Genomic DNA, 26466 nt, shown 5'->3' with positions numbered 1-26466 from the left:
AACCAGCTCCCTGGAGATCTGTGAATTCCTCCTTTATATGTAGGTTGGGCCTCTGAGCTTGTCCTGGTGTAACAGGTGATCAGCAGACAAAGGTCCCCTCTTCGCAGGGAAGCTTCAAAAGGCTGAATTCTTGCATAACCAGAGGGTACAACTTGCATAGGAAATCTAGAGATTTCCTGGGAAATTCACTCATTTCTTGAGGTGCTCGGTTACTATGGGTACATAAATACCCTAGCTGGATATAATCCCTGCCCCAAAGAGCTTGTGGTCTACATAGACAAAGGGTTGGAGGGGAAACTGAGGCACGGACTTGCCCAAGGTCACGCAGCAGGCCAGTGACAGAGCTGGGAACAGAACCCAGGTATCTGAGTCCAGAATTCTAGCCAAGGAAGGTTAGTGGCTTCACAGGTAGAGATGGCAATCAGGACCCAGCTGATCAGATTTTGGGGGCCCAGCTGGAGGGTGGTTTGAGCTGGCCAGGCCCACAGCTTCTGGCTCCTGAGCAGCCCCCGGCTCCCGCTAGAGCATTGGACCTAGCAGGGTTTGGACATTTAAGGAAGTTGATGGGATGGGATCAGGTGCTGCTGCATTGTCACCGGTTCCTGGGGTGGCGAGCCCCGCTCCCCCATGGCGGGGGCCAATGGGAAGGGCCCTCTGGGCCCCCGAAACCGATTCATCTCCCCTCCCCCTCTCACATTCTGCTGCTGCCCCAGCAGGTGTGCATGGCGGAGAACCTGAACTGCTTCCACACCGAGCTGCGGGTGATCCAGTGGGAGCACAGGGAGCACACGGAGAGCCTCTCCTTGCTGATCAGGCACCTGAGCCAGCTGGAGAAGCTCAGGACCTGCAAGACCGACCAGCAATGCCATCCCTGCGAGGGTCACCGGGAGCAGCCCATGCCTCAATTCCTGAGCAAGCTCCTGGAGCAGCTGCAGTGGGACTGCTGGGTTCAGGGGAGCAACATGCATTCCTGTCCATCCCGGCCTGGGTGAGAGCAGCCACGCTGCCCACTGGCTGCTGGCACCCTGAGGGACCTGAGTGGTAGCCCTGCCTGTTTCCAGCATAACGCCTCTGGCACAGGTGAGGGATTGCAGCATTCGCTCATGCATCAGGGCGGTACTGGTGCTGCAAGGAGCAGGGTGGGGACTCAGTTGGGGGCGCTCTCCTGTGGCAGTCAGGGCTGACCCCAGTGTGGCATTCGGGGGTGCTGTGTTTCAGGGAGCAGGTGGGTCAGTAGGGGGCGCTCTGCCCTGGCAGTCAGGCCTGACCTCAATGCCCCAGTGCAGCATTAGGGGGCGCTGTGCTGCAGGGAGCAGGTGGGTCAGTAGGGGGCGCTCTGCCCTGGCAGTCAGGCCTGACCCCAATTCCTCAGTGTGGTGCTAGGGGGTGCTGTGCTGCAAGGAGCAGGTGGGTCAGTAGGGGGCGCTCTGCCCTGGCAGTCAGGCCTGACCCCAATTCCCCAGTGTGGCACTAGGAGGCGCTGTGCTGCAGGGAGCAGTGTAAGTGATTCATGGGGAGGGGCAAATTTACAAATGGGTTTTCTGGGATCATTCTGGGTTAACTAAGGATTGTGGCAAATTGCCGGCACTATTATGATGGGTCTCGCACTTTCTCTTCTTTGGGGGGGGTTCAGGGCACCATTTCTTGCCCCTAAATTGGAATATTAATTGCCCCACTAGTGTCCTGGAGGAGGGGAGTGGAGAGGGAGGGACCTGGGCCCACCCTCTACTCCAGGTCCCAGCCCTGAGGATAGTGGTGAACCACTTGAACTGACGGTTCCTTCCCCTGGGCTACTTCCCTCTCCTGCCCTTCAGCTTGTCGGGGGGCTTCCTGCCCTCCCTCTGCACAAGCCAGGTTCCCCTTACGTAGGGTCTAGGACTTCTTAGCCCACCGCAGCACTTCTCCAACCTGTTCTGTGCTCCTACTCTCACACTGTCTGATTGAAGCATGGGTTTTTATCATGTGACTGGCCTCAGGTGCTCTGATTGGCGTCAGGTGCTCTAGTTAATCTATAGCAAACTTTCTTCCCCTTATAGGGAATAAGGCTCCCTTCTAACCCTCTCCTGCTGCCCTCTGGCCATGCTGTATCACAGAATGCAGCATCTATTGCACTCTGAGCCCTATTTTTTCTTCCTCTTGTAAGGTTGTTTTTTAAAAAATATATATTGTCTGAAAAATCCCTAGCATTTATCTCAGGCCAGAGGGTCATTTCCCTGGAAAAGCTGAAGGAAATTAGTCAAGCTATTTTGAGTTCTAGGATAGTGAAGGGGAAGAAAAGGATCTGAGCCAGGGTCAACCAGACGTTTAAAGTCAGAGCAGTGCCAATTTACACCAGCCGGCTCTGTGTCTCTGGCTGTGCCATCCCCTGTTTGGTATCCAGCATGAAGGTGGCTAATGCAAACAAATACATCTTTATAGAAGCCTGCAGCTCACTTGCTTCCAACCAGTTCACTTCCTGCTGTGTTTCACTGCCAGGTCTCTTAAAGGTACAATCCCTGACACCAGGCGGCACAGAAAGTCTTTTGTCCGGCTTACGTTAAAAAATGGTTTGAGGATCTGAGTTCACACTCCTCACACATTTAGCTATTCTTCACTGCTAGTGCAAAGGGTTCCTGGGGGCAAAATCGGTCTCAGTGGCTGCTGGGTTTTTTTAATGGTTAGCACAAGTTTCAGTACAGGTTCAGTAACTAACTGAATCAGTGTCAAAGGCTTTGCGGAATCCAGCTCCCTAGATGTTGGGGCAGCCAGTAAATTTTAGAGAGGCTGGAGAAATAACTTGGTACATGCGGTCGCATGCAGCGCTGGTTGCCTCACATCGAAAAAGATATCGCAGAACTACAGGGTGTGCAGAGAAGGGTGACGAGAATGATCAAGGGCCTGGGAAAACTCTCCAATAATGAGAAGGAAGAGTTTGGGTGGGTTACCGTAGAACGATGAATAAAAGGGTGAGGAGATGATAAATCTGTAACTTAGAGACTGGGAGAAAGACAGTAGTTTGGAGCTTCCTTTCCTCCTGTCTTGTAATACAAAGGCAGGGGACTTTGAATGAAGTTAAAGGTGGGAAATTCAAATTGACAAAACCTACAATGCATAATTAGTCTGGGGAACTCCCTGCCACGTGATTTTGTTCAGGCTGGGAACTGAGGAAGATTCAAGAAGAGACTGAATATGTGGATAACAAGAGTATCCAGAGTTAGGCCATGGCTACATTGGCACTTTACAGCGCTGCAACTTTTGCGCTCAGGAGTGTGAAAAAACACCCCCCTGAGCGCTGCAAGATACAGCGTTGTAAAGCCTCAGTGTAATCAGCGCTGCAAGCTACACCCGTAAGGGATGTGGTTTACGTGCAGCGCTGGGAGAGCTCTCTCCCAGCGCTGGCGCTCCGACTACACTCACACTTCAAAGTGCTGCCATGGCAGCGCTCCCGCAGCGCTGCCGCAGCAGCGCTTTGAAATTTCAAGTGTAGCCATACCCTTAGAGGAGTTCATGCTAACAAAAATATTGGCAGGGATATTAAACCTCCAGGTTCTGGGGTTTTAAGTCAATTTCTGACTGTTTAGTCTCATCCTACTCTCTAATATGGGGTGTCTATTCTCCCACACCTGCTACTGTGGGGTTCTTACACCTGCCTCTGAACCATCTGGTGCTGGGCATTGTCAGATACTGGGCCAGTTGGACCTCTGGTCTGATCCAGTCTTGCTGTTCCTATGTCAGGTGATTGGGCATTAACCGAACTATAGGATCTGAGCACTCCCATAAATGTGAAGCCTCATGACACTGCTAGAAGGTAGGTGGGATTATCCCCATTTTACAGATGGGGAAACTGAGGCACACACGCATTCCCTGCCATGCTGGGGTGCCACCAGCCTAGCATCTGGGTTGTTGAAGCAAACTCAGCTCTGAGCATTTAGCTAACCCGGAAGGAATGTCAGATGCAGAATGAAACAGATTAAAGGTTAATAGAAAACTATCCCTGGTTCATTCCCTCCCCTGCGTTCCTTGGGGTTTGTTTGCTTTGACTGGCAGAGCTGAACAACTGCCAATTGTTATCTTGGGGCCTGTAGCGACAGGTACTAAGCAGATAGGGAAGAAGGTAAGAACAGGGAGGGAAGGAGGGGCAGGGCTGACCCACGAGGAGTTGAAGGTTTCTGCATTTAAGTGCCCACTGTCAGGCAACCTGGTCAGCATCTTGATGAGCTGAATTAGGGCAGTTCATGCCTCTCCAAGCAATCCCACTTGCAGACTCAGCCAGGCAGCACCGCATCGTTTGCCATGTCTGCAGAAGGCAGGACAAGACGTAATGGGAGATTTAGGTGAGATATTAGGACAAACTTTCAGTGGAGTGAAGCCTCTGGAACAGGAATCCCCATCACTGGAGGCTTTTCAGAAGAGATTGGTCTAGGTTTTTTTGGTCTTTTGTAGAGAAGCTGTTCCATACTCCTAATCCTTTTCGTTGCCCTTCTCTGCACCTTTTCCAGTTCTAATTTATCTTTTGTGAGATGGGGCGACCAGAACTGCATGCAATATTCAAGGTGTGGGCGTACCACGTGTAACACCGACAGACCCTGGTTGTTGGTGGGCGGGATTGAACCTCGGACCTCTGGAGCTTAGTACATGAGCCTCTGCTGCATAAGCTAAAAGCCACGGGGCTGCTAAGCAAACTCATTAATCTCTCTAAGTGGTCTTGGGGCCACATGCTGGGCCAGAACACCACACTGAGAAGGTATGTGAGTTACACATGGATGTATATAGTGGCATTATGATATTATCTCTCCCTTTCCTAATGGTTCCTAACATTGTTAGCTTTTTTGACTGCCCTGCTGCACACTGAGCAGATGTTTTCAGAGAACTCTCCACAATGACTCCAAGATCTTTCTGGAGTGCTAACAGCTAATGTAAACCCCCTCATTTTGTATGAATTGTTGAGATTATGTTTTCCAAGGTGCATTACTTTGCATTTATCAACACTGAATTGCATTTGCCTTTTTTTTTTTTTTTTTTTTTTTTTTTTTTTTTTTTTTTTGCCCAGTCACCCAGTTTTGTGAGATCCTTTTGTAGCTCTTTGCAGTCAGCTTTGGACTTAACTATCTTGAGTAAATTTGAACTGTCGGCACATGTTGCCACTTCACAGTTTACCCCCTTTTCCAGATCATTTATGAATATGTTGAACAGCACTGGGCCTAGGACAGATCCTTGCGGGACCCCACTATTTACCTTTCTCTACAGTGAAAACTGACCATTTATTCCCACCCTTTGTTTCCTAACTTTTAACCAGTTACTGATCCAGGAAAGGACCTACCTTCCTTATCCCATGCTCAAGACACTTTGGTGAGGAACCTTGTCAAAGGCTTTGTGAAAGTCCAGGTACACTATATCCACTGGATCACCTTGACCATATGCTTGTTGATCCCCTCCAAGAATTCTAATAGATTGGTGAGGCATGATTTCCCTTTACAAAAGCCATGTTGACTTTTCCCCAATATAGAGTGTTCATCTATGTGTCTGATCATTCTGTTCATTACTCTAGTTTCACCCAGTTTGTCTGGTACTGAAGTTAGGCTCACTGTCCTGTCATTGCCAGGATCGCCTCTGGAGCGTTTTTTAAAAAATTGGCATCACAGTAGCTACCCTCCAGTCATCTAGTACAGAAGCTGATTGATTCTGCAATTTCATCCTTCAGTTCCTTCCTTCCATCCCTGGTGGAATAAGAAATGTTCCCCCATCCCCAACAATGTGCTTCCCCAACAATGTGGATTCCTCTTGGCCTTACATTGTTGCAGTGGTAGATAAAACCCTCATAGACTTTAAGATCCAAAGGGACCATTATGATCATCTAGTCTGACCTCCTGCACAATGCAGGCCACAGAATCTCACCCACCCACTCCCGTAACAAACCACTAACCTATAACCTATGTCTCAGTTATATGTGGTCGGGAAAGGAAAGAGTTGGCATTTACTCCTCCTGGAAGAAATTCTTTAACAGGTCATTCCAGAGACACTATCTTTGATTTTTAAGGACAATTAGCCTTTATTCCAGCACCTGACCTAAGTTGCCTTTGGTTGTTTTTCCAGATGAGAAGCGGACTGAAGGACAGTAAGGAAGGAATGTGCCACCAGAGTTTGCCTGCTGCCCTGTGCCCTAGTGGGTATTGAGAGGTAGAGAAACTAGGACAGTGGATCCTTACAATTTTCCCAGAGGGTCTGATTGGAGCTGCAAAGAGGAAACCTCTGCCAGGCCGATGACTAGAAAGCCAGGGGTTGGCACCATGTCAGGGATGATGGCTGGCAAGTGACCAGGATTCACTGAATTCAGTCTGCTAGGTTGGATCATTAGCTTTCCAGCGGTTAGCCAAGTACTGATAGTGGGCGTGACATGAATGCTGATCCAATGTGCCCCAGGTGGACCTCTGCACCTACGCAACACGCTTAGGAAGGACCTTGGATCCATTTTTATAATGGGATGCTAAATTATATTATGCTGTTCAGTGAAAAGGTGGCATATGTGTAAAATGCCTTATTTAAATGAATCCCAGCCATCCCTGCCGCAGCACTAAAGGATAAAATCTGAACTGGTGAAACAGCAATACCTAGAGAAACTTTACAAACTTGAAAACCTGAAACTAGCTTAGGCCATGTCTACCCTTACAAGCTTAGAGCTCTCCCATCGACATAATAAAACCAGCTCAATGAGCAGAGGTAGCTATATCAGCAGGAGAGTGTCTCCCGCCGACACAGTCCTATGCACATGAGCACTTATGCTGGCAAAACTCATGTCATGCAGGGGTGTGTGGTTTGTTGGTTTTTTTTTTTCACACCGCTGAGCAACAAAAATTTTGCCGACATAAGTGCTAGTGAAGACATGGCCTTAGAAACTGTAAACAGAGTTAAAAGTCATTATCATAAAAGCCCCGAGGCAAGCAGGGAGAACTCCTAGGCTAAGAGGGACAAATTCCAGCTGATTTACAAAAAGTGTGGAAAAAGTCATATCCCAAGAGATGATGCATGTCCAGCCAGAGGCACACAGTGTAATAAATGCAAGAAAGATGAACATTTTTTAACTGTTTGCCACACCAAAGCAGTCAGGGAGTTGACTCATACTACAGACAATCCAGAGCCATTGTTTCTGGGATCTATCACTTGTGATGACACAGAGCCTGTCTGAAGAGTGAAACTGAATATTCATGGCAAGATGATTGACTTTAAAATTGACTCAGGAGCTGATGTCACAGTCATCTCAAAATCACCTTGAACTCCTTCCGCAGCTGAAGTTACCTGACACTACTCTGATTAGCCCTGGAGGAATTCTGAGCTGCTTGGGCTAATTCACCACAGAAACAACTTACAAAGATGAAAGCTATGCATTCAGAGTGCATGTGATCAAAGCCCAACAACCTTCTCAGCTGTAGTGTAGCAGCCATGATGGGCCTAGTGAGGAGGGTAGAAGAACTCAATGAAGAATTTAATGATATTGGACTTTTGAAAGAAGATCTCGTACAAATTTATGTAAAAGACAATGCTGAACTAAACAGTGTATGAACACCTCTACCAGATGTAGTATAGAGAGCGAGCCTGGAGCAAGATCTGAACCAAAGGCTGTGAACCAGAGTATGCCTGGCCTTGGCAAAATAACACACTAGGTATTTACATAAATTACATCTTAGATAAATACATTTCAGAAGGCTAGTACAGCTACATCCCAATCTAGACAGGATAAGATTTGACAGAATAATGAACAAGGATGTTTTATCTGACATATCAGGAACAAGGGGAGGTAACGAACAGATATCATGAAGCATGCCAGGAGGTACATAAGTTGTTTATCCTAATTGTTTGGCTCAGTCTATAAATGTCAGAGTTCCTCGCCTTGATCCTTTTCGTGGCCTACGAGACAGCAGAGACTCCAGCTGCAGACTGAATTGCTCTCTGCCACTGGGCACTCATGCATTAGCGTACCTGTAACCAAGAAGCCAGGATACTAGGACTGTGCCTTGAGAGCAATAAACCTGGCGAGTGCCTTTGTTAGCAAACCGTGCCTGTTGTCTTAATTGAGGTCTGCTGCATTAGCAGGCTGCGTTATCTGCTAGCACTGATAATACTGGAGCTCCAAGGACAGAAAGGCTCCCACAGTCCAGTTTGCAGAGCTGAGATTTGCCCCTGGATCCACAAATCAAGTGAATGCATTTTCATCGACTCTGAAGTCAGAAGAAAACGTTAGCCCTGGGCTCCACTACAAACTTATGTCAGTATAACAAGGTGGATTTTCCACACCCTGAGCTGCGCTGTTATACTGATCTAACTCCTGTCGCAGACAGTACTGCACTGACAGGACGGCTTCTCCTGTGCACCGAAGCTCCCGCCTCTCCGGGAGGTGGGGCACTCCCATCGGTGTAGACAGCATCTCCACTAAGCGCTAGTGTTGTGAGTGTAGATAAACCCTTCGATTTATTCAGCATGGTGCAAAGCGCCCTTCTGGCAACCCGCCCCGGAGCGGGAACGAAGAGGGGGAATGGCTGCAGTGTAGTTACAGCTCTGTAGGTAGGAAGATTAAACAGGTGACAGGGACATGGACATGGAGGGTGCAGAAGGGTGCATGTGTAGTGGGGGCAGCTTAGGGACTAAAGCAGGACAAACCAGGACTCTGTCACCCAAATAAAGACAGGGTCACAAACTGTGCAGTCCTTGTCCTGGGATGGGGGGTAAGCAGGTTGGGGCCCAACAGCGCAGCCGACCCCAGTGGCTTTCATTGCTCCTCCTCCAGCCCTGATCCTCTTCACACCCCAAGCCCTTTCTGTCCTTCCCACTGCCTCCACCTCCCCGGGCCTGCCCCTTTACTGCCCCCTTAATCCTCTCTGTGCTTCCTCACCCCCTCTGGGCCCTGCCCCTTTAATACCCCCCGTTACGTTCTCTGGGATACCCCACCCCTTTAACATCCCATCCCCCAGTTACCTCCTCTGAGCTCCCCCCCAACCCTTGCTCTGCCCTTTGGGGCCAGCCCTAATCCCCCCAGGGCCTGCCCCCTGCCCCTCCCCCCGTCTCTGGGGCCTGCCCCTTTAAGACCCCCCCACCTCTTGATCCCTCCCGGACACCGTACAGCAAGCCTTTGCTGCCTCCCCCGTCACGTGACTCCCGCACGCCGGGAGGGGGAGGAAGGGCGCGGGTTGTCACCCAGCACGTGACGCTCGCCCGCCCTTCCTCTCCTCACGTGACTGGGCCGCGCTTCCGCCTCCCTCCCCCTTCCCGTCCTCCGTCGCCACGTGACGCGCTGCCGTTTCCTGCGTGACTCCCCGGCCGGTCTCGCGAGATTTTGGCGGCGGCGCCGCCTGGAGCAGCGCCGGGGCGAGCGGAGGCCGGAGCCGGGTCTGGGCCCTGCCGGGAGCGGAGCCGCCGCGGGAGCAGCCCGAGGAGCCCGCGGGCCGGTGAGGGCGGGGCCGGGCGGGGCTCTCGTTCGCTGCGGCCTGGAGCCCCGGGGCTGAGCAGGCCGCCGAGCCCGGCCTGGAGCGTCTGACCCCCGGCCGGGCAAAGGGGAGAGTCGGGGTGATCGGCCGTGTCTGCACCGTGACCTCTGACCCCCGCCCCCACTGACCTGTGACCCCTGACCCCGATCCTGCTCTGCTGACCTCTGACCTCAGCCCCCCACCTTTGTGTGCACCCACCGACCCAGCTCTCCCTGACCTGTGACCCCCAGCCCGCCCTGATTTTGTGTATGCTCCCTGACCTGTGACCTCTGACCCCACCCACCCCACCTTTCTCTACACTCACTGATCTGTGACCCCTGACCTCTCCCATGCGGACCTGTGACCCCGACCACAGCATCCCCACACTTACATGCACTCGCTGACCTGTGACCTCTGACCCTAGCCTCCCACCTTGGCCTGAAAACTCTGCCCTCTGCGCACACAGGCTGACTTGTGATCTGTTGCTTCTGACCTAGGCAGTTCAGATTGTAATTCCTGACTCTGATCTCTGACCACAACCTTCCCCGCGCACCACCCTTGGCCTTGACTTGAAAAGACTCAGATTATTGGGTCCCTCTGACTGGCACTATCTGATCCCAGATCTGGGGGAGCTGGACTTGCTGTTGTGGGAGAGGATTCATATATCCGGCCTGGGGAGTCCCTAATGGTTGCTCTCCAAGTACATGGAGGGAGGCAGGTTTCAGAAGTCAGACTTCGGGACCTGGTAATCCTGCTCTTGGGAAGCGGCTATCCAGAGGGAGCTGGGAAGACCCACTTCCTCACCCATTGTCCTGTTGTTCCCATCAGGTTACAGGACATTTGAGGCTGTAATTTGGAATATGGCCTGCTCAGGATTCCCTGAGATCCATAGTTCTAGTCCTTGATTAGGAGAGTCTAAAGTGATGGCTTCCTCTTCCATATGCACATCCGGCCTTCGAATTTTAGGGCAGGCAAGTAGGATGATTCCTGGCTGTCTCTGGGCCACCTCCTTCCTGTGGCAGGAAATGTGAAACACCTGCTGTTTGTGCTGGGGTCCATCTGCTATCACTAGAAAATGTTATCAAGCGAGGGGTTCTTGGCACTACTGCAGTCAATCTGTAGGAGGGTCTTGTGTGTGCGTTCAAGTATGTTTTGGGTTGTTCCAACTCTTTTTCTCTAATTGTGTATTCTGGGTTATGTAGTGAAGTATTTCTAACAGAGCCATTTAACCCCTTTCCTCACAAATTCTGTAGCATATCTGTCAGGGAAATACAGTAAAATAAAAGAACATAAATTAAAATTCTCATAGTTCAAAGTTGTTTGCAATCTTGCCCCATCTTCCACCTCTTTATCCCTTTTTTTCCCAGTTCATCTGACTCTATCCATCTTCATATTATTTTTCTCCTTTCCATTTTCTTATCTACAACAGCCATGTCCCAACGCTCCACGTAACTGAAGTGTTGTCCATTTCTTGTGTAGTTACATTCTACCTTCTTTAAAAACCAACCAACCTTATGGTTTTAACTGGCTGTAGTGCTATTCTTTGCTTCCTGCCTTAAACTGTTGCCTGGCACTGCTGTGTGGCTCCAGCTACTGTGTTGCACATCTCATGTTGGTCTATTTCACTGGTGAGTGAATGGTTTGTGTATATAGCTGATGTATTGGTATGTAAAGGGTTTGGGGCTCTGTTCAGAGTGTGGCACGGTATGTTTGACTACATGTTTTCACCGCTATCACCTTCAGTTTCCTTTCACCAGTCCCTGCAATTGCCTGTTGCGATCCTTCTTGCATCCTGTCTTAATATAGGCCCTGGTCTGAAAGCTTTGCCTTGTGGGCTTGAGCAGATGCTTGGGCCTATGTGCGTGGAGCAGCTTGCAGGATCAGGACATGGACTGTAATCCCTTCAGAGCAGAGTGCTCTACGTGATGGGGTCTGGTTGGGGTCACTGAATGCTGCTATACTGAAAATAATTTACTAATATATGAAGTAGCTAGTAAACTTGCTGACTTTCCGGTAAGGAAATCAGATTGTTTTCCGTTTACAAAACACTGCGGCTAACTTGTCAAAAATTTGCAAGAGCTGTGCAAACGTTGCACAACTTAGTTATCAATAAACACCAACGTGTGCCGTAACTACTGAATAAAGGTTATAACTTCTGTTACCTGAAACAGGCTCATGTCCCCCAGTGTCATTTAATTACAGTGAAAAATTCCCTGGCTTAGCCAAATGTATTTGGTGCACCCCAGGAAAGCTGGATAATCTAGGCTGTACTGTATTTAGAGATCAGGAAAGGTTCTGAATTATAGTTGTGCTTCATATTGATCTTGCAGTGTTATGTTGAGTCAATATGAACTGAGAATTTCATTAGAGGATTGTTCCAAAGGCTACTTGAAGTCTGCTATGTCCCTTGACTGCAGTGAGTTTGGATCAGGTCCTGCAAAGACTTTGTCCATGCTTAGATTTTAAGCACATGATTTCAGTGGGACCACGGAGTAGAACTGCTCGCATGCCAAAAGTGAAACATGCGTAGAAGTCTTTGCAGAATTGCGTTTATAACCACTTAGGCCCCGATCCTCTGGTGAGCCCTGAGTGGGTGATTCCCTGTGTCCTCATGAAGCCCCACTGGCTTTGGCGGGGTATGGATGTCTGTCTGTATGTAAGGTACTTATGTGGCTCCCATCACCCTATATTTTGGCGCTTCACCCAACCCCAGAGGCAGGGAAGTATCATTATCTCATTTTACAGCTGGGGACCTGACACGACATTAACAAGTATACACAGGTAGGCTGGGGCAGAGTGAGGAACGGAAACCGGGTTTTCAAAGTCCTATACAGAGCCTATAGTGGTAGTCATGTTATCATGTGCAACAAGATTTATTCAACTTTCCACCATCTAGCATAGAGAGAGAATTAAATGCTATGTGATTGAGTCTTTCATACTCAGTGGCACTTCAGAATCTTTGTTAAAATGGAAATTGATGGAAAAATGCAACATTTTATTTTAAAAAAGGAAGGGCATACAGCTTCTGCCAAATTGCGGCGTGGGTGGGTCCTTTTGTGTATATTATGTTAATAACTATAGTTTGCTTGTGCTCCCCTGTCCTGCTCCGTCTCTTGTCTCATACTTAAATTGTCAGCTGTTTGGGGCCGGGACTGTCTTTTTGTTCTGGGTTTGTATAGCGCCTAGTGTAATGGGGTCCTAGTCTGCGACAGGGCGTGCCTAGATGTTACCATAATACACCTAATCGCAGTTAAAATGTACAGCATCTGGCACAATGGGGTCCTGCTAGGGCTTCTGGGAGCTACTGTAATGCCTATAATAGTTATTCAGTGAATTTTATTTTGCTCTCTTGCCTCAGTTGACAGAATAAGAGTCTATAGACTTTGGCAGATGCTTCCTTTTGATCATGTTTCGTCTACCACAAGGCACAGGACTTAGATCTGATGAATAAAGAGGGAATGTTTCTGAACATACAGACCCTGTGTTTCTCTCTAGCTGCCCAAGGTTGCTCTGTGCCTTGGTTTCCCATCTGTAAAATGGGGAGGATGCTATTTCCCTACTTCCTTGGGGTGTTGAGAGGACAGATCTATTGATATTTGTAAGAGGCTTGGATACTACAGTGATGGAGGCTTTATAAACACTCACAGCTAGTAGATCTTGAGTAAGGCCTTGTCTACACTACGCACGGGATTGACGGGCAGCGATTGATCCAGCAGGGGCCAAGCGCTCTCCCGTCGACTCTGGTACTCCACCGAGGTGAGAGGCGGAGTCGACAGGAGAGCATCAGCCATCGACTTACTGCGGTGAAAACACTGCGGTGAGTAGCTCTAAGTACTCCGACTTCAGCTACGTTATTCACGTAGCTGAAGTTGTGTAACTTAGATCGTTTCCCACCCCCAGTGTACATCAGGTCTTAATCACTTTAACCTGAATGTGCCTTAATTTGCCCATGTATAAAACAGGACTAATAGGTGCCTTTCAGGAGTAATTGGATGGACTCATTGATGCCTATACAGAGCTCTGAGATTTCTGGATGGAAGGCGCAGTGGGAAGGGTAAAGTCCGTTTAGGTCCCTTCTTTGAGAACATCCTCTGTTCTCGTAGGTATTTCTCAGGAGGAAATTCCATCCCCGTAGAACCCAGGAGCCCCGTGAAGATGTCGGATAGCGAAGACAGCAACTTCTCCGAGGATGAGAGTGAGCGGAGCAGCGAGGCGGAGGAGGTAGAGAACGAGGTGAGGCTGATGGAGAGATGTGGCCACTGCTTAAAGGAATGTGGTTTTTTTGGGGGGTAGGGGGGTTGGAGTTTATAACCACTTGAAATGTAGCATGTCCCAAATGTTACTCTAGTCTGTCATTTAAAAAAAAAACAAAAACCACCAAAAACCGAAGAAGCAGGGTAGGGACTGAATGGCTCAGGGGATTGGAACTTGGCTAGGACACTGCACCGGGAATCAGGACACCTGGGTTTTATTCCTAGCTATGTTGTGTGACTTGAGGCAAGTCACTGCTTCTCTGTGCCTCAGTTTCCCCATATGTGAAAGGAGGAAAATGATACTTCTCTACCCTTTTTTCAAAGCACTTTGAGATCCACAGGTGAAGTGCTCTCCAGGAGCCACATCTCACTAGTTTCGATCTAATCCCTTTTGGTAACAAAAGTAAACTGCCATCTGGGGTTTGGCCAGTGGTGTGTTTGAAGTGAGTTTGACACATGTCCCCAGTCCAGGCGGACAGGTGTCCATGTCACAAATCACCTGCCCAATTGTCCTTCTCAGGGCCGTTCTCGGCAGAGTGGTCATGGACTGAATAGACCCTGGAGACTGAACTCTGCTCTGGGGGTACTGACTCCATGGCTGGGGGAGGCAGATTGCAAGGCGGGGGTGGGAAGCAAGGCTCACCCTTACTGCCTCTCCACTTCCTCATGGGCCCTGCATGCTGGTTCTCATGGGGAAAGCTCTAAAGGGGGGATGGACCTGTTCCTGGGAGATCCACCCAGTGGCTCCAGGGCTGGCATGGGCTCTGTATCTGATCAGCTTCCCTCTGCGATGTCCAGGCAGAGGAGGAGCATGCCAGCATTGCTGGCAGCGAGAAGGAGGAGGCTGAGGAGGAGGAAGAGGAGGAGGAAGAAGACTACGATGAGGAGGAAGAGGAGGACGATGATGATCGGCCACCAAAGAAGCCCAGACATGGAGGGTTCATCTTGGATGAAGCCGGTAAGGAACCTCAAGGGCTCTGTGTGTGTGTGTTACACTGAGGCCCCCAGGGATGCTTGTGCAGTGTGATTGGTAGGAATCGAGGGAGCTGGGAGTCAGGACTTCTGGGGTCTGTTCCTGGCTCTAGGCGGGGAGTGGAGTCTGGACATTAGACCCGGAGAATGGAGGATCAGGATCCTTTTATTTCCAGCCCTTCCATTCAATTGCTGGGTGACGTTGGGATCAAATCACTTTCCTTCTCTGTGCCTCAATTTCCCCTGCTGTAAAATGGACCTAAAATCCTTTCCTTTCCCCTGGGAAAGCGTGTCAGGTGGTGATGGGTTAGGAGGCTCGCTGTTTGCAAAGTGCTCAGATATCCTGGTGTGAGTGGGGCTAGTGAAGGTCTAAGCAAGTGCTAATTATGAGCAGCAGTATAGATACCTGCCCCATATCTTCTGTGAGGCCCCTTGGGAGTCAGAGAAGAGCCAGACCTGTCAGCTGAATGCCGTTCCCCAGGGCATGGCTGCTGTGGACTGGATGGATCTCTTGGCTGCCTGTGCATGGCCCACCGGGATTCCCCAGAGGCCGAGGGCTTCAGGAATTTTGGTCCGATTTCTCTCTGCCTTCCTATTTTCATTGTCCTTCAGGCAGCTTCTGGGCCACCCCTTCCCATGCAGCATCTCTGGCCAGCTGTTTCCTGGAGCCTACTTAACTGAGCAAGTCTCCCTTTCACTCTCTTTCCCACAGATGTGGACGATGAATACGAAGATGAGGACCAGTGGGAGGACGGCGCGGAGGACATTCTGGAGAAAGGTAAGGCTGTGCCCTCCCGTATCCCACTTATTGGGAGGATCGGCTGGGGATTCAGTGCAACCCCTGGGGCATTTTCCCCGTTTTCAGCTAGCTCTGGAGCAACATCGCTCTGACCTGGGGGAAATAGAGATCTGTTCTTTAGCCTCCCCTAGTGCGAGGCAGGATGGGTTGTCAGCAAGACTCTCCAGTATAGACATTCCAGGTGGGATGTTCCTTGGTTCCCCATCTACTAGTAGAGGGTAGTGCTCCTGTTTCCCATTGGAAGTGGCTGCCGTTTAGCCAGGGACCTGCCCTCCCCCCCACCCCCCCCAAGCTGGATTGCAAGCCCTCTGGGATGAGACTGACCAGACCCCAGTGCAGGGAGCTTTGGGGACGGGGTGTCACAGAACATCCTGTCCGTGTCTCCCAACCCCAGTGCCACAGCTTTGCTCCTTATCGTGTCACTCCTCTGCATGCTCCTCCCCATCAGCTAACAGTGGAGAACATAGTTTTACTCCTTCTGATTTTCCTTTTGCTGAGGAAGAGCTGCGGGGCCCATATGGAGGGAGGCAGGAATGCTGGCAAGCAGAGCCCTGTAAACCACTCCCTGCGGCCAGCGGGAGAGGAGCCTTCAAATCCCATCGTGGCTGGGAAGCCCCAGCTTTTTCGTCTGTCACTTAAAGGCTGCTCTGTCACCTGATTCCTGACATGTCCCCTCCCCATCAGAGGGGAAATCTCCCCTCTCTGCTGCCTTTCCAAAAGGCAGGGTGGTCTAGTGGCTATGGAGTCAGCTAGCCCTAGCTCTGGGAGGGATGTACACAGAGCGACTGGGAGCAGGACTTCTGGGCTCTATTCTCAGCCCTGTCACTGAGTTGCTATGTTAGGAAGTCACTTGCCCTCCCTGTGCCTCAGTTTCCCCTCACCTAAAACAGCAAGGACTCTAATCTTCCTCTGTAGTGCGCATTGACGGTTCTCAGTCCATAGAAATGTGACACTGTGTGGGTTTCGGCACTCTCGATTAGCTCTATGATCAAGCCCAGCTCACAACTCCCTTGGGATTAGGCTGAGGGAGAGGGGAACTGGCAATACGCTGCCTAATTTGCCCTTTGAGATCACTTGCCGAAGTTGTATTAAAGTTTTGGCTGAAGATTGAGGGCTTTATGTAGGAGGTGCCACTGCAGGAGCAGCCTCAGCAGGTCCCAGAAGAGGTGTTAACCCTGTTCTCGTGATGTCCCATAAATATAGGCCCGAGACACAGTAGGGTTCTGGTTCAATTGTACGTGTAGATTTATCAGGAAAGTGGCTGCTCCCTGCATCTGCTCCCTGGGTGCTGAGAATCCTCTCTGCTAAATTTAGAGACATAAAGAAATTTTGGCTACTACTTGCCCCAACTTGCTCTGGAGAAAGCAGGCACAGCTCCGAGAGAAGGAGCCGGTTTCTGCTCTGTTTCATGTATCATCAAAGTGATTTGATAACCGAGCTGTGATCACAGAGCCAAATTCCCCAGCAGCCAGTGAGGTTGCATAAGTGGAACTGGGGACAAAATTTTTATCTTCAGCTCAGGCATCATTTTTTTGTTCTCTGTACAGCACCTGGCACAATGGGGTCCTGGGCTATGACTAGGGCTCCTAGGCCCACTATAATATGCCTCATAGCAAATAAAAATGTACAGCAGCCAACACAAAGGATTTCTGGCCCCTGACTGACGGTCCAAGGCATTACAGCAATATACACAATTCATAATAGTGCACAAATTAAGAAGTTTGGCTAATCTTAGTGTGAATGTTTGAGCCTGGCAGCGTGAGTGAGCATGGAGTGACAGGGATCTCTCAGATGCTGAGCTTGCTTTAGTTTTTTTTTTTTTTTTAAAGTCCCTCTTCAGAGTAGATTGTTGCTTCAAGTTGGGACCAGAAAACATTGTGGAAGTTTTGCCAGAAGCTGGGAATGGGCGACAAGGGATGGATCACTTGATGATGACCTGTTCTGTTCATTCCCTCTGGGGCACCTGGCATTGGCCACTGTCAGAAGACAGGATACTGGGCTAGATGGATGCTTGGTCTGACCCAGTAGGGCTGCTCTCATGTTCTTATGGAAAGTTTGGAAAACTACAAAGTGTCTCTTGCGTCAATCCAACTTTTTTTTTCCACTAGAAATTTCAGAAAAATAGTTTTGTTTTTGACACATGAACTTTCAGCAAAAAATCCCCTACCCCACTGATTCTGGAGACATAACCTGCCATATGAGGTTAAGCTGACCAGTCAGAACAGATCACTGAAAAAGCCACTTAGACTGACCAGCAGGTTGATTTTTTTTTTTTTTCCTGATTGAAAATTTTTGTCCCAAACGTTCCAAACTCAGAACGCTTCAGGAAGGGGTGTGTGTGGATGAAAGACATTCAGGCGAATTTTTGAAAACTGGCCAAATATCTCCCGAAAATAAGCTTGCAAAGTTTTGAACTGGTTTAGTACGTTTCTAGATACGTTTTATGCTGAATGAAATGGTGTTTTGCTGCAGTAGTAGCATACCTGCTAGAATCCATAGCACGCTGAGAGCTGCGTGTATCCGGGTGTTTAATGACCTATCTACGTGATGCCAATTAGGGCTGTATTTCCTTCAGCTCCCCACAGTCATCTTATCTGCTGCCCCTGTTTTTCAAATAGATTCAACTTAAAAGCCGCTTGGGGGTAAAGGAGCTCTGCTATCTGGATCAGTCAGTTGTTTCCTCCCACCATGGGAACTCTGTGCGGTCTGCCTGTGGCTCTGCTTGTCTGCCTCGGCTCTCTGGGGCTGGACTGGTTCAGGTGGCATCTCCAGGAAGAGGCTCTTTCTTGGGGGCAGAAGGGATTCCAGTTTAAGGGTGGCTGCTGTGAAAGGGTGGTGCTAGTGAAAGGCGCCTGATGCGACAGCCCTGGGGTCTCTAGCTACAGAACAGGCCAATGTGTCTCAACCTGGCCATGCAGGAGTCCTGCTGGTGGGGGGAGGAGGGTCCAGGGCTTGGCCTGTCTGTGGAGGCTGCCGACAAGGAGACCGGCTACGAGAGGGACGTTTAAGGCGGGTGCCCATCCCCTGGGGATTAGAGTGAGGCCCTTAGTCTCATTTCACCTATCTCCGCTGCCCCAGACTGGATTCAAAGAGGCATCCCAGGGTGGGGGTCCCGCCCAGGGAAGACGTACCATGCTCTGACTGGTCCCCCGTTTGGTGGTGGTATTGATTTCGGGTTCATTGCCTACCCAGTGAGCCAAATGCTCCCATTGATTTGCCAGCATCAGGCTGGCAAGCAGTGCCACACATCGCCGGTGGCACTCAGGTCACGGGGCGCAGGTCAGGGTCCGTGGTACCTTCTGGGGATCCTGGTGAAATGTGAAATGCTGAGGCAGCTGCTCTGAAGCTGTCACAGCCGTGAGGTTTGACTCGTTGCGGGCTGGGGGTCAGGGCCAACAATTCATTCCGTAGGTGCCAGAGTTGGAACAGGGCCGTGCCTAATGGAGAGAGAACCTGGCCGGGCCTCAGGAGACCTGGGTTCTAGTCCTGGCTCTTCTGGGCATCCTTGGGCTAATTGCCCCCCGCTCTGTGCCTCGGTTTCCCCATTTGTAAAATGGGGTTAACCAAACTGACCTGCTTTGTGAAGAGCTTTGCGAGCTGATGAAAAGCACTACATGAGAGCTAGGGATTATCGAGTATTAGCACTTCCTGCACAACCCAGGCCATCAGACACCGAAATTCTTTACCGTGGCGGCCTGCGCATCCTGCCAGCGCTCTCCCCGTCTCCCCTCGTGCTTGTTTGTTTTTTTTTATTTACGTGCATTTCATTCGCACCTGCTTGGTTTGTGCCACATCTTAATTTTGTTCCTTCCGGTTTTCTGTTCCCCATTCACCCTGTGGTTGGTTTTGATGCTATTATTTGGCTCATACTGTCCGCCCTCCACCACCTCTGTCTCCTGAGCAGAAGAAATTGAAGGTAAGCCCGTTTTTCATTCCAGCCCCTGCTTCTTCACAACCCTCTCCCACCCCTCCCCACCCCGCCCCTTCCCGGTGCTGCCTTGTCTTTTCCACTGCCTTTCAGCCGGGTGGGCCCCAGGAGCGATGCTGGAGAAAGTATCTGACCCTTGGCTCAGTTGCTGTTCTGGCCGGTGCAGCAATAGAGCAGGCTGGGGGTGCGGTGGGGGTGAAGGGGCTAATTGGAGAGGGGCAGTGGGTTTGCTGTCTCCTATAGTGGTCACAGAAGCTGCCTCATGTAGGCTCTGTCGCCCTGCAGTGGCCTGGCTCTAGCTGTGGCTTGACTCTGCAGCAGAGGAAGAGGTGCTGCCTAGATCGGTGCAGCGTGGTGAAACCGAGTCAAGCCCAGCGCGTGCGCAGTGAGGATCACGCAATCTGGGATCCCTCTTCCAAACGCGAGCGCCCCGTTCGCTACCTCGCTCGTGCTCCAGCCACGAGGGAACAGTCGGTGGAGTCGGCTGAATGTTGCTTCCCACCATCCCATCCTGTCCCAAGCCTCACCTTTGCTTCGCTGATCGACTGCCCTTTGGGTGGTTGGCCATTTCCAGGGCTCTCCCCTCCCCCGGCGGTGCTAGGTGTGGGGGCTATTTAACCGCTGCGTCTCTTGCAGCCTCCAACATTGATAATGTGGTTCTGGACGAGGATCGCTCTGGGGCCCGGAGGCTGCAGAACCTTTGGAGGTGATGTTATCCTGTGCTTGGGGACAGGGAACGGGACGTGGCCGTCGGGGACCAGAGAGCGGGATGACATTGCTGCCTGTTATGTGCACGTGTTGGTGTCCAGTGTAAACACATGGTGGGGAATAGGACTGTGAGCACAAGGGCCTCTCTGGTGGAGCTGGAAAAAAATCTCCACTAGGGGCGCCCTAAAGAACCCGAAGTAGGTCTGAGAGTGCCCAGCAGAGGGCAGCGGTGTCTGTGCCGTATACTCTGTTAACCGGGGCACTTTACCCGCTCTGCCAGGGAGATCTGGCTATATCCTACAGCAGCCTCAGCTCAACCAACAGCATGATCCCAGAGCTCCCTGGTGACTCCTTGCTCTGCGAGCTTGGTTGGGGAAAGGAGCCTGAGTCGCTCCCCTTGTCTCTGTGAGCTCAGTCACCCCATGGCCAGGGGGGTCACTGCGCCACCAACGGGGCTGTGGCCTGTGTTGGTCCAGTCTGATCCCTCACACCTTCTCCTTCGCTGTCTCTCTGCAGGGACCAGCGCGAAGAGGAGCTGGGTGAATATTACATGAAGAAATACGCCAAGTCCTCTGTGGGAGAAACGTGAGTGCATGGCCCCCAGGGCAGAGAGAGAGAGAGAGAGAGAGTGTGTGTGTGTGTGTGTGTGTGGGGTCATCTCTCCCTTATGCCCTCCCCCAAGATCCTCCAGGCTAGGTGTGTCCACGCTCCTCCAGTCACCCCAGTCACCTCAGTCCTCAAGGTCACTGGCTTCTGCTCTTTCCCCGTCGGCCTCTGATTCCTTCTTGCTGTCCCCATAGGAAAGGTAGGTCTTTGATTCTGTGACCTCCGCAGTGAAGCTGGGCTCTTCCCAACCCCAGTTCTCACGGGCCTGGGAGCCAGACTCTTCCCCCACCCCAGTCCTTGCAGCCTGGAAAGGGACCGGACAGCAGGAGCAGACAGAGGCTGTCAGTGCCACACGGATCCCTAGGAAATAGCAGGACCCTCTCCGTTTCCTTCAGGGCCTGGGGTGTTTAGAGATGAGCCCTGCAAAGGCTCTGCCTGATTCCCCTGGTGTGTAACTGACCCAGCTAGTGCTTTGGCTGGTCTGACTCTTTGGGAAGGGGCTGGTCTCCCGAATGTAGCCAAGTACTGTCTGGTTCTAGAGCGTCCATTCTCCTCGCTTGGTTCTAAACAGATGCAGATAATTCCCTCCTCCCGGGGGTGTGCTTGGAGTGGCCGGCTGCCCTGGACTCTCTGGCACAACCGCCAGTTCGTGGTGCTGTTGCTGGACCTGACGTTTCTCCTCACCCCTTCTGTTTCTCTTGCAGGGTGTATGGCAGCTCTGATGAGCTTTCGGATGACATCACGCAGCAGCAGTTACTGCCTGGTGTCAAGTAAGGCCCTTCTGCCCTGGAGAACGTGCACCTGGTGGAGGGGGGATGGAAGGTCAGCCAAGACCAGGGGGCATGAAGGGTAGAGCAGGGAACGGGCTGTGGCATCAGGCCTGGAGTGGTGGACGAAGGGACATGGAGGAGAGACCTTGACATAGTGGGAGGCACGGGTTGTGGCACCAGGTATCACACTGTCTGGAGTAGCGGCAAAGAGTCCTGTGGCGCCTTATAGACTAACAGACGTGTTGGAACATGAGCTTTCGTGGGTGAATATCCACTTTGTCGGATGCATCCAATGAAGTGGGTATTCACCCACAAAAGCTCATGTTCCAACACATCTGTTAGTCTATAAGGTGTCACAGAACTCTTTCCGCTTTTACAGATCCAGACTAACACAGCTCCGCCTCTGATATTTAACTGTCTGGAGTTGCTCACGTCTGTGAGTGCCTACCTGAGGGCAGAGTGTCCAAAAACAGGGCAGACACTGCAAACTGGCGGTGTGTTCTGTAATTAGCTTTCACCAAGCCAGTGACGAATGTGAACTTCTGGACACTCTCCCAGTCTTACCATGGAGTCCCAAAAAGTTCCCTTGGACTCTCCAGGCTATCTTGCGACACAGACAAATTGGGCATTGTGATAAAATGGTTTCTTACACCAAAAACCACATCACATTTAGATTGTTTCCAGTCCCGAGAGACCAGTCACTTACCCCCATCAACTGGTACTCCAGATGGTATACCAAAGACAAGGCTGGCAGTCAAGTCTATTGTAAACTAACCAAAAATTTATTAGCTAAGAAAAGGAAATGAGTAACTGAGAAGTTAAAGCAGGAAAAATACGTGCACAGGTGAGTCAGTTTGTAATTCCAAATGGTGGCGGTGATGTAATAAACTGCCAGTTTCCCGAAAGTCTTTTCAGGGTACCTAGATTGTCTCTGGGGATCTCCGCTTTGCATCTGGTGCACTTTCCTGTAAGAGTTTAAGCAGTCCAGAGATCCAGGATCTTTCCTTGAATCCACAGACACAGCTGCTTCTCACAGAAAACAAGCTGACAGTCTCACTACCCGCGTGGGCTTTTCCTTTGCTGACGGAGAGCGAGGAATGCGTTTTGAGTCTTTGATCTCCGATCATCACCCACAAGGAACACTTGCTTTGAAATTAGCACTTTTCTGTTGAAGTTCTTCACTTGCGTTCCACTTAGTTAGAGGGGTATACGCAGTGTACATGTTTGCTGCCATATGATGATGGGATACAGATAAGTGAAAATGCAAGTAACATCCCATTAGTTTTCACGAAGTTTAAACACCAACTACAATATCACTTTGAACTATACTATTACACAAGTGAATTGGCCTGGGGCTCTGGCATGAGTTGGCACCTGGTCTGCCCACATCATACATAACAAATGTTATTTTGCTAACAGCCTTTTGTTTTTGTTTTTCTTCCACTCAGGGATCCCAACCTTTGGACTGTGAAGTGTAAGGTATGTTCCAGCCAGGGAAGGAGGCTATTGAAACACCTCTAAACCCTGAATCACAAGCTCCAGCTGCTCCATGGCTGGGTTTTCATTAGCTATGAATGCCGCCTCCTCTCTGAGTTGGGGCGTGAGGGCATCTCTCTAGCTATAGATTGCTCTCACCATGGCCTCTCTTCTCCTCTCTCCCCAGATAGGAGAGGAACGTGCCACAGCCATAGCCCTGATGAGGAAGTTCATTGCCTACCAGTTCACGGACACGGTAAGGATGGAGAGCAGGAGTCCCCTTGGCCCCCAACTCAATTAACTTTGTGGGGTGGCTTAGTGCTGTTGACCACTTGTTGAGAGATGGGAGAGGGTCATGCGGTTCCTGACGTGAGCGGGGCTTCCCGCTGTTGATCTGTTGAAGGGGTGTTTGGCTAGGCTGGAGCGTGCCTGAGGCCAGCCCTCGTATCTCATGGAACTTTCCTCCCTGCCCACCTGCAGCCCCTGCAGATCAAGTCTGTGGTGGCCCCCGAGCATGTGAAGGGCTACATCTACGTGGAAGCCTACAAGCAGACCCATGTGAAGCAGGCCATTGAGGGTGTGGGCAACCTGCGAATGGGCTACTGGAACCAGCAGATGGTGCCCATCAAGGAGATGACAGACGTGCTGAAGGTGGTGAAGGAGGTGACCAACCTGAAGCCCAAGTCCTGGGTCCGGCTCAAGAGAGGCATTTACAAGGACGACATTGCTCAGGTATGGATGAGAGGCGCTGGCTGGCTCAGTACAGAGGGTTGGGGCTCGGGCAGCTGGCATACAGGTGTACCTTTAATGCCTGCACCGGGACGCTCTGAGCTGGGGCAGGCTGTTGTCGGAGTCCCAGAGTGTTGTCTTCAATGGAGCGGGAGCTCGGTGTTGGGAATCCTTGGCCTTGCTATCGGTGGGAGTAGGGGCCAGAGATTGTAATAGGGGAGGGTTCGATTTCTGCTCTGTCCCAGCTAGCGTGACATTGGACACCGGAGGAGCCCCCACTGTCTTCCTGTCCTGCTACTGTGAGTGAGATTGGCCCTGGCTGGCGTCTCCGTGACGCTTCCCTCTCCTCTCCTGAGCTCATGTCGCCTTCTCTTCCAGGTGGATTACGTTGAGCCGAGCCAGAACCAGATCTCTCTGAAGATGATCCCGCGGATCGATTTTGACCGGATCAAAGCTCGCATGAGCCTGGTATGTTGACTGGCAGGATTCCCTGAGCTCTTTTCTGCTGAGTGCGCTGAGAGGGGAAGAGTTTGTCCCCATTGACGCTTCAAGGCTGTTAACGCCCTGGTGCCCCAGCTTTGGCAGTGGTGGTGTGTTGGCCTGTCTGTATCCCCATAGTTACCCAGCTGATGATGGGGGGATGCATTTCTCCACTACTCCAGTGCACCTCGCTGTGCAGTACTCCCTTAGGAGGGGCAGTTTCCTCCTGCTTGACCCATGATCAGCAGGGCCCTTCTGTTATCCCACCCCACTGTCCCCCGTGAGGCGGGCAAATGCCTTTCCAGAGGGTCTGTCGATGGCATTCGGTACCCCACCCGTACAGTCTGGTGGGGATTCCTGACCCCTCAAGCCCAGTGGTAACTGTTTCCCCCTCTCCCCTTTGAATTGCAGAAGGACTGGTTTGCCAAGCGGAAGAAGTTCAAGAGGCCCCCCCAGCGGCTGTTCGATGCTGAAAAGATCCGGTAAGTGGCTGGTCTCTTGCTGTGGATGATCCGTGGGGGCAGCGTGCCCTCAGTGCGAGATGCATCGTCTGTGTCCGCCGTGGCACTTAGATAGGTTTCTAGTGAAATCTGAGTGTATTTAATGAAGCATGGAGATTTCAAGTACGCCGCTACCTCGATAAAACGCCACCCGATATAACACGAATTTGGATAGAACGCGGTAAAGCAGTGCTCCGGAGGGGGGGCTGCGTACTCTGGTGTATCAGAGCAAGTTCAGTATAACACGGTTTCACCTATAATGCGGTAAGATGTTTTTGACTCCCAAGGACAGCATTCTATCAGGATAGAGGTGTAGTAACAAGGAGGAGAACTGGAAACAAATGATTGCAAAGAAAATAAAATCATCACATTCCTCCTGGAGCTCAGACTAAATGAAGACGACCCTCTCGTGTTTTGTAGAATGTTGCTCTCCTCAAATCCATGCCGGGCTTTTCAGTCTGACAAGCTGTGACTCTTCTTTCCTGACACATGTGCTGTCAGTTTGCCTCCTAGGTGAAGGATTCAGTGGACTCCAAGATACCCCAAATCAATCCTTTGTCTTTATTCATAAACAGGATCTCGAACCTGCGTGGTTTTCTTCCTGTAGATTCTGCAGCCTCTCAATAGGAGGCATACAACACCTGATGCACACACGACCAGACAGGGAGATAGGCATCTGTTATCTCCTGCCTGAGAGGAACATATCCGAGGTAGTCGCCTTGTGGTGACCTGCCTTAACTGCAAGACCTGAAGAGCGTAACATTCAGTATCGATCGATAGCTCCTTAAATATTATCCGTACATATATTTTGCAGTATTTATGACGACCAGTGGGCAACTGGTTCTTGGTAGACACCTCACATGCCACCCTTTGGGGAACTATTATGCAGATATCTAACTCAAGGGATCTCTGTAAAACCCTCTGCACACCCTGTGCCCTCTGCCAGTTGGCACTTCAGGGTCCCTAGGTCATAGATGGATAGAGATGGTGATGATTTGTCATCCTTCCATCACGTCTTCCTCCAGCTCCATCCACAGGCACACTGGGACTTGGGCTCCTTCAGTGGTGAGGGGCTCTGAGCCACAGGAAGGGCAGTCAGACCCTCTCCCAGCCCTGGGAGCTGGGTGGATTTGCCCCAGACTGGCAATCCAGACGTCTGCTGGTGAGAGACCTAACTCTGGGGTCCTGACCTCCTGGGGCAGTAGAGGTAGAACCACCATTCTCTGCAGCTCCACTGTTATGAAACAGCCTGTGCCTCTTCTGAGAAGGCTGCTGCTATGGGTGCCTGACCCTCTAATGCTCCCCCTCCCTCGCTCTAGGTCCCTGGGGGGAGATGTTGCTTCCGATGGCGATTTCCTCATCTTCGAAGGCAATCGTTATAGTCGCAAGGGCTTCCTCTTCAAGAGCTTTGCCATGTCGGCCGTGGTGAGTATCTGTGGCTCTGTACCAGGAGGCTCTTGTCAAGGTGGGGCTCTGAGTCAGAGCAGGAACCAGAACTGTCAAGGCGTAGGTTAGGGCGGATCAGTAAATGAGGATTTTGGGGTTCCCCTCCCTCAGAAAACTTAATTTTTTTTGACAAAAATAAAATAAGTTCTGGTCTGGAAGTGTTGCCGCGGTGCCTCATGGGAGTTGTAGTTCTGGTGCCTTGTGCTCCTATTTTCTACCATGAGCTGGCATCCTTGGTTAGACTACATCTCCCATGAGGCACCATGACCTCTCCTCTTGGAGGCACTATGGGGGTTCATGGCCTCTGTGCATCATGGGAGATGTAGTCCAGCTGGAGAGCCTGGTCCATAGAAGAGAATCGGAAG

At 50.9% G+C, this 26466-nt stretch overlaps 1 protein-coding gene and 1 long non-coding RNA gene across 4 annotated transcripts in view; both read left to right on the top strand.

Annotated features, from left to right (window-relative positions):
* The first annotated feature begins 722 nt into the window (after positions 1–722).
* On the top strand, positions 723–8236 carry LOC127037183 (uncharacterized). Its single transcript, XR_007770298.1, has 3 exons — positions 723–1080; positions 5276–5433; positions 6073–8236. It is a non-coding gene; the product is annotated as an uncharacterized LOC127037183 (long non-coding RNA).
* Positions 8237–9312: 1076 nt separating this feature from the next.
* Positions 9313–26466, top strand: part of SUPT5H (SPT5 homolog, DSIF elongation factor subunit) — a 28978-nt gene continuing 11824 nt past the window's right edge. Inside the window, exons 1-14 of one of the 3 annotated variants that reach the window (XM_050928415.1) lie at positions 9313–9416; positions 13538–13667; positions 14486–14645; positions 15372–15437; positions 19363–19374; positions 20023–20092; positions 20611–20679; positions 21405–21470; positions 22919–22949; positions 23134–23202; positions 23427–23678; positions 24054–24143; positions 24567–24637; positions 25975–26080. In XM_050928415.1, the coding sequence (XP_050784372.1) occupies positions 13590–13667; positions 14486–14645; positions 15372–15437; positions 19363–19374; positions 20023–20092; positions 20611–20679; positions 21405–21470; positions 22919–22949; positions 23134–23202; positions 23427–23678; positions 24054–24143; positions 24567–24637; positions 25975–26080 (1140 nt within the window). In that variant the 5' untranslated portion in view covers positions 9313–9416; positions 13538–13589. Of the gene's footprint in view, positions 9417–13537; positions 13668–14485; positions 14646–15371; positions 15438–19362; positions 19375–20022; positions 20093–20610; positions 20680–21404; positions 21523–22918; positions 22950–23133; positions 23203–23426; positions 23679–24053; positions 24144–24566; positions 24638–25974; positions 26081–26466 lie in introns of those variants that run through there. The other 2 variants (XM_050928417.1, XM_050928418.1) reach the window with 2 other exon arrangements.

Source organism: Gopherus flavomarginatus, chromosome 18 (genome assembly GCF_025201925.1).
Source record: "Gopherus flavomarginatus isolate rGopFla2 chromosome 18, rGopFla2.mat.asm, whole genome shotgun sequence".
In the NCBI taxonomy this organism is placed as follows: Eukaryota; Metazoa; Chordata; order Testudines; family Testudinidae; genus Gopherus; species Gopherus flavomarginatus.
Note: the sequence above shows the minus strand (reverse complement) of the source record. Positions and strands in the feature narration are given on the sequence as shown.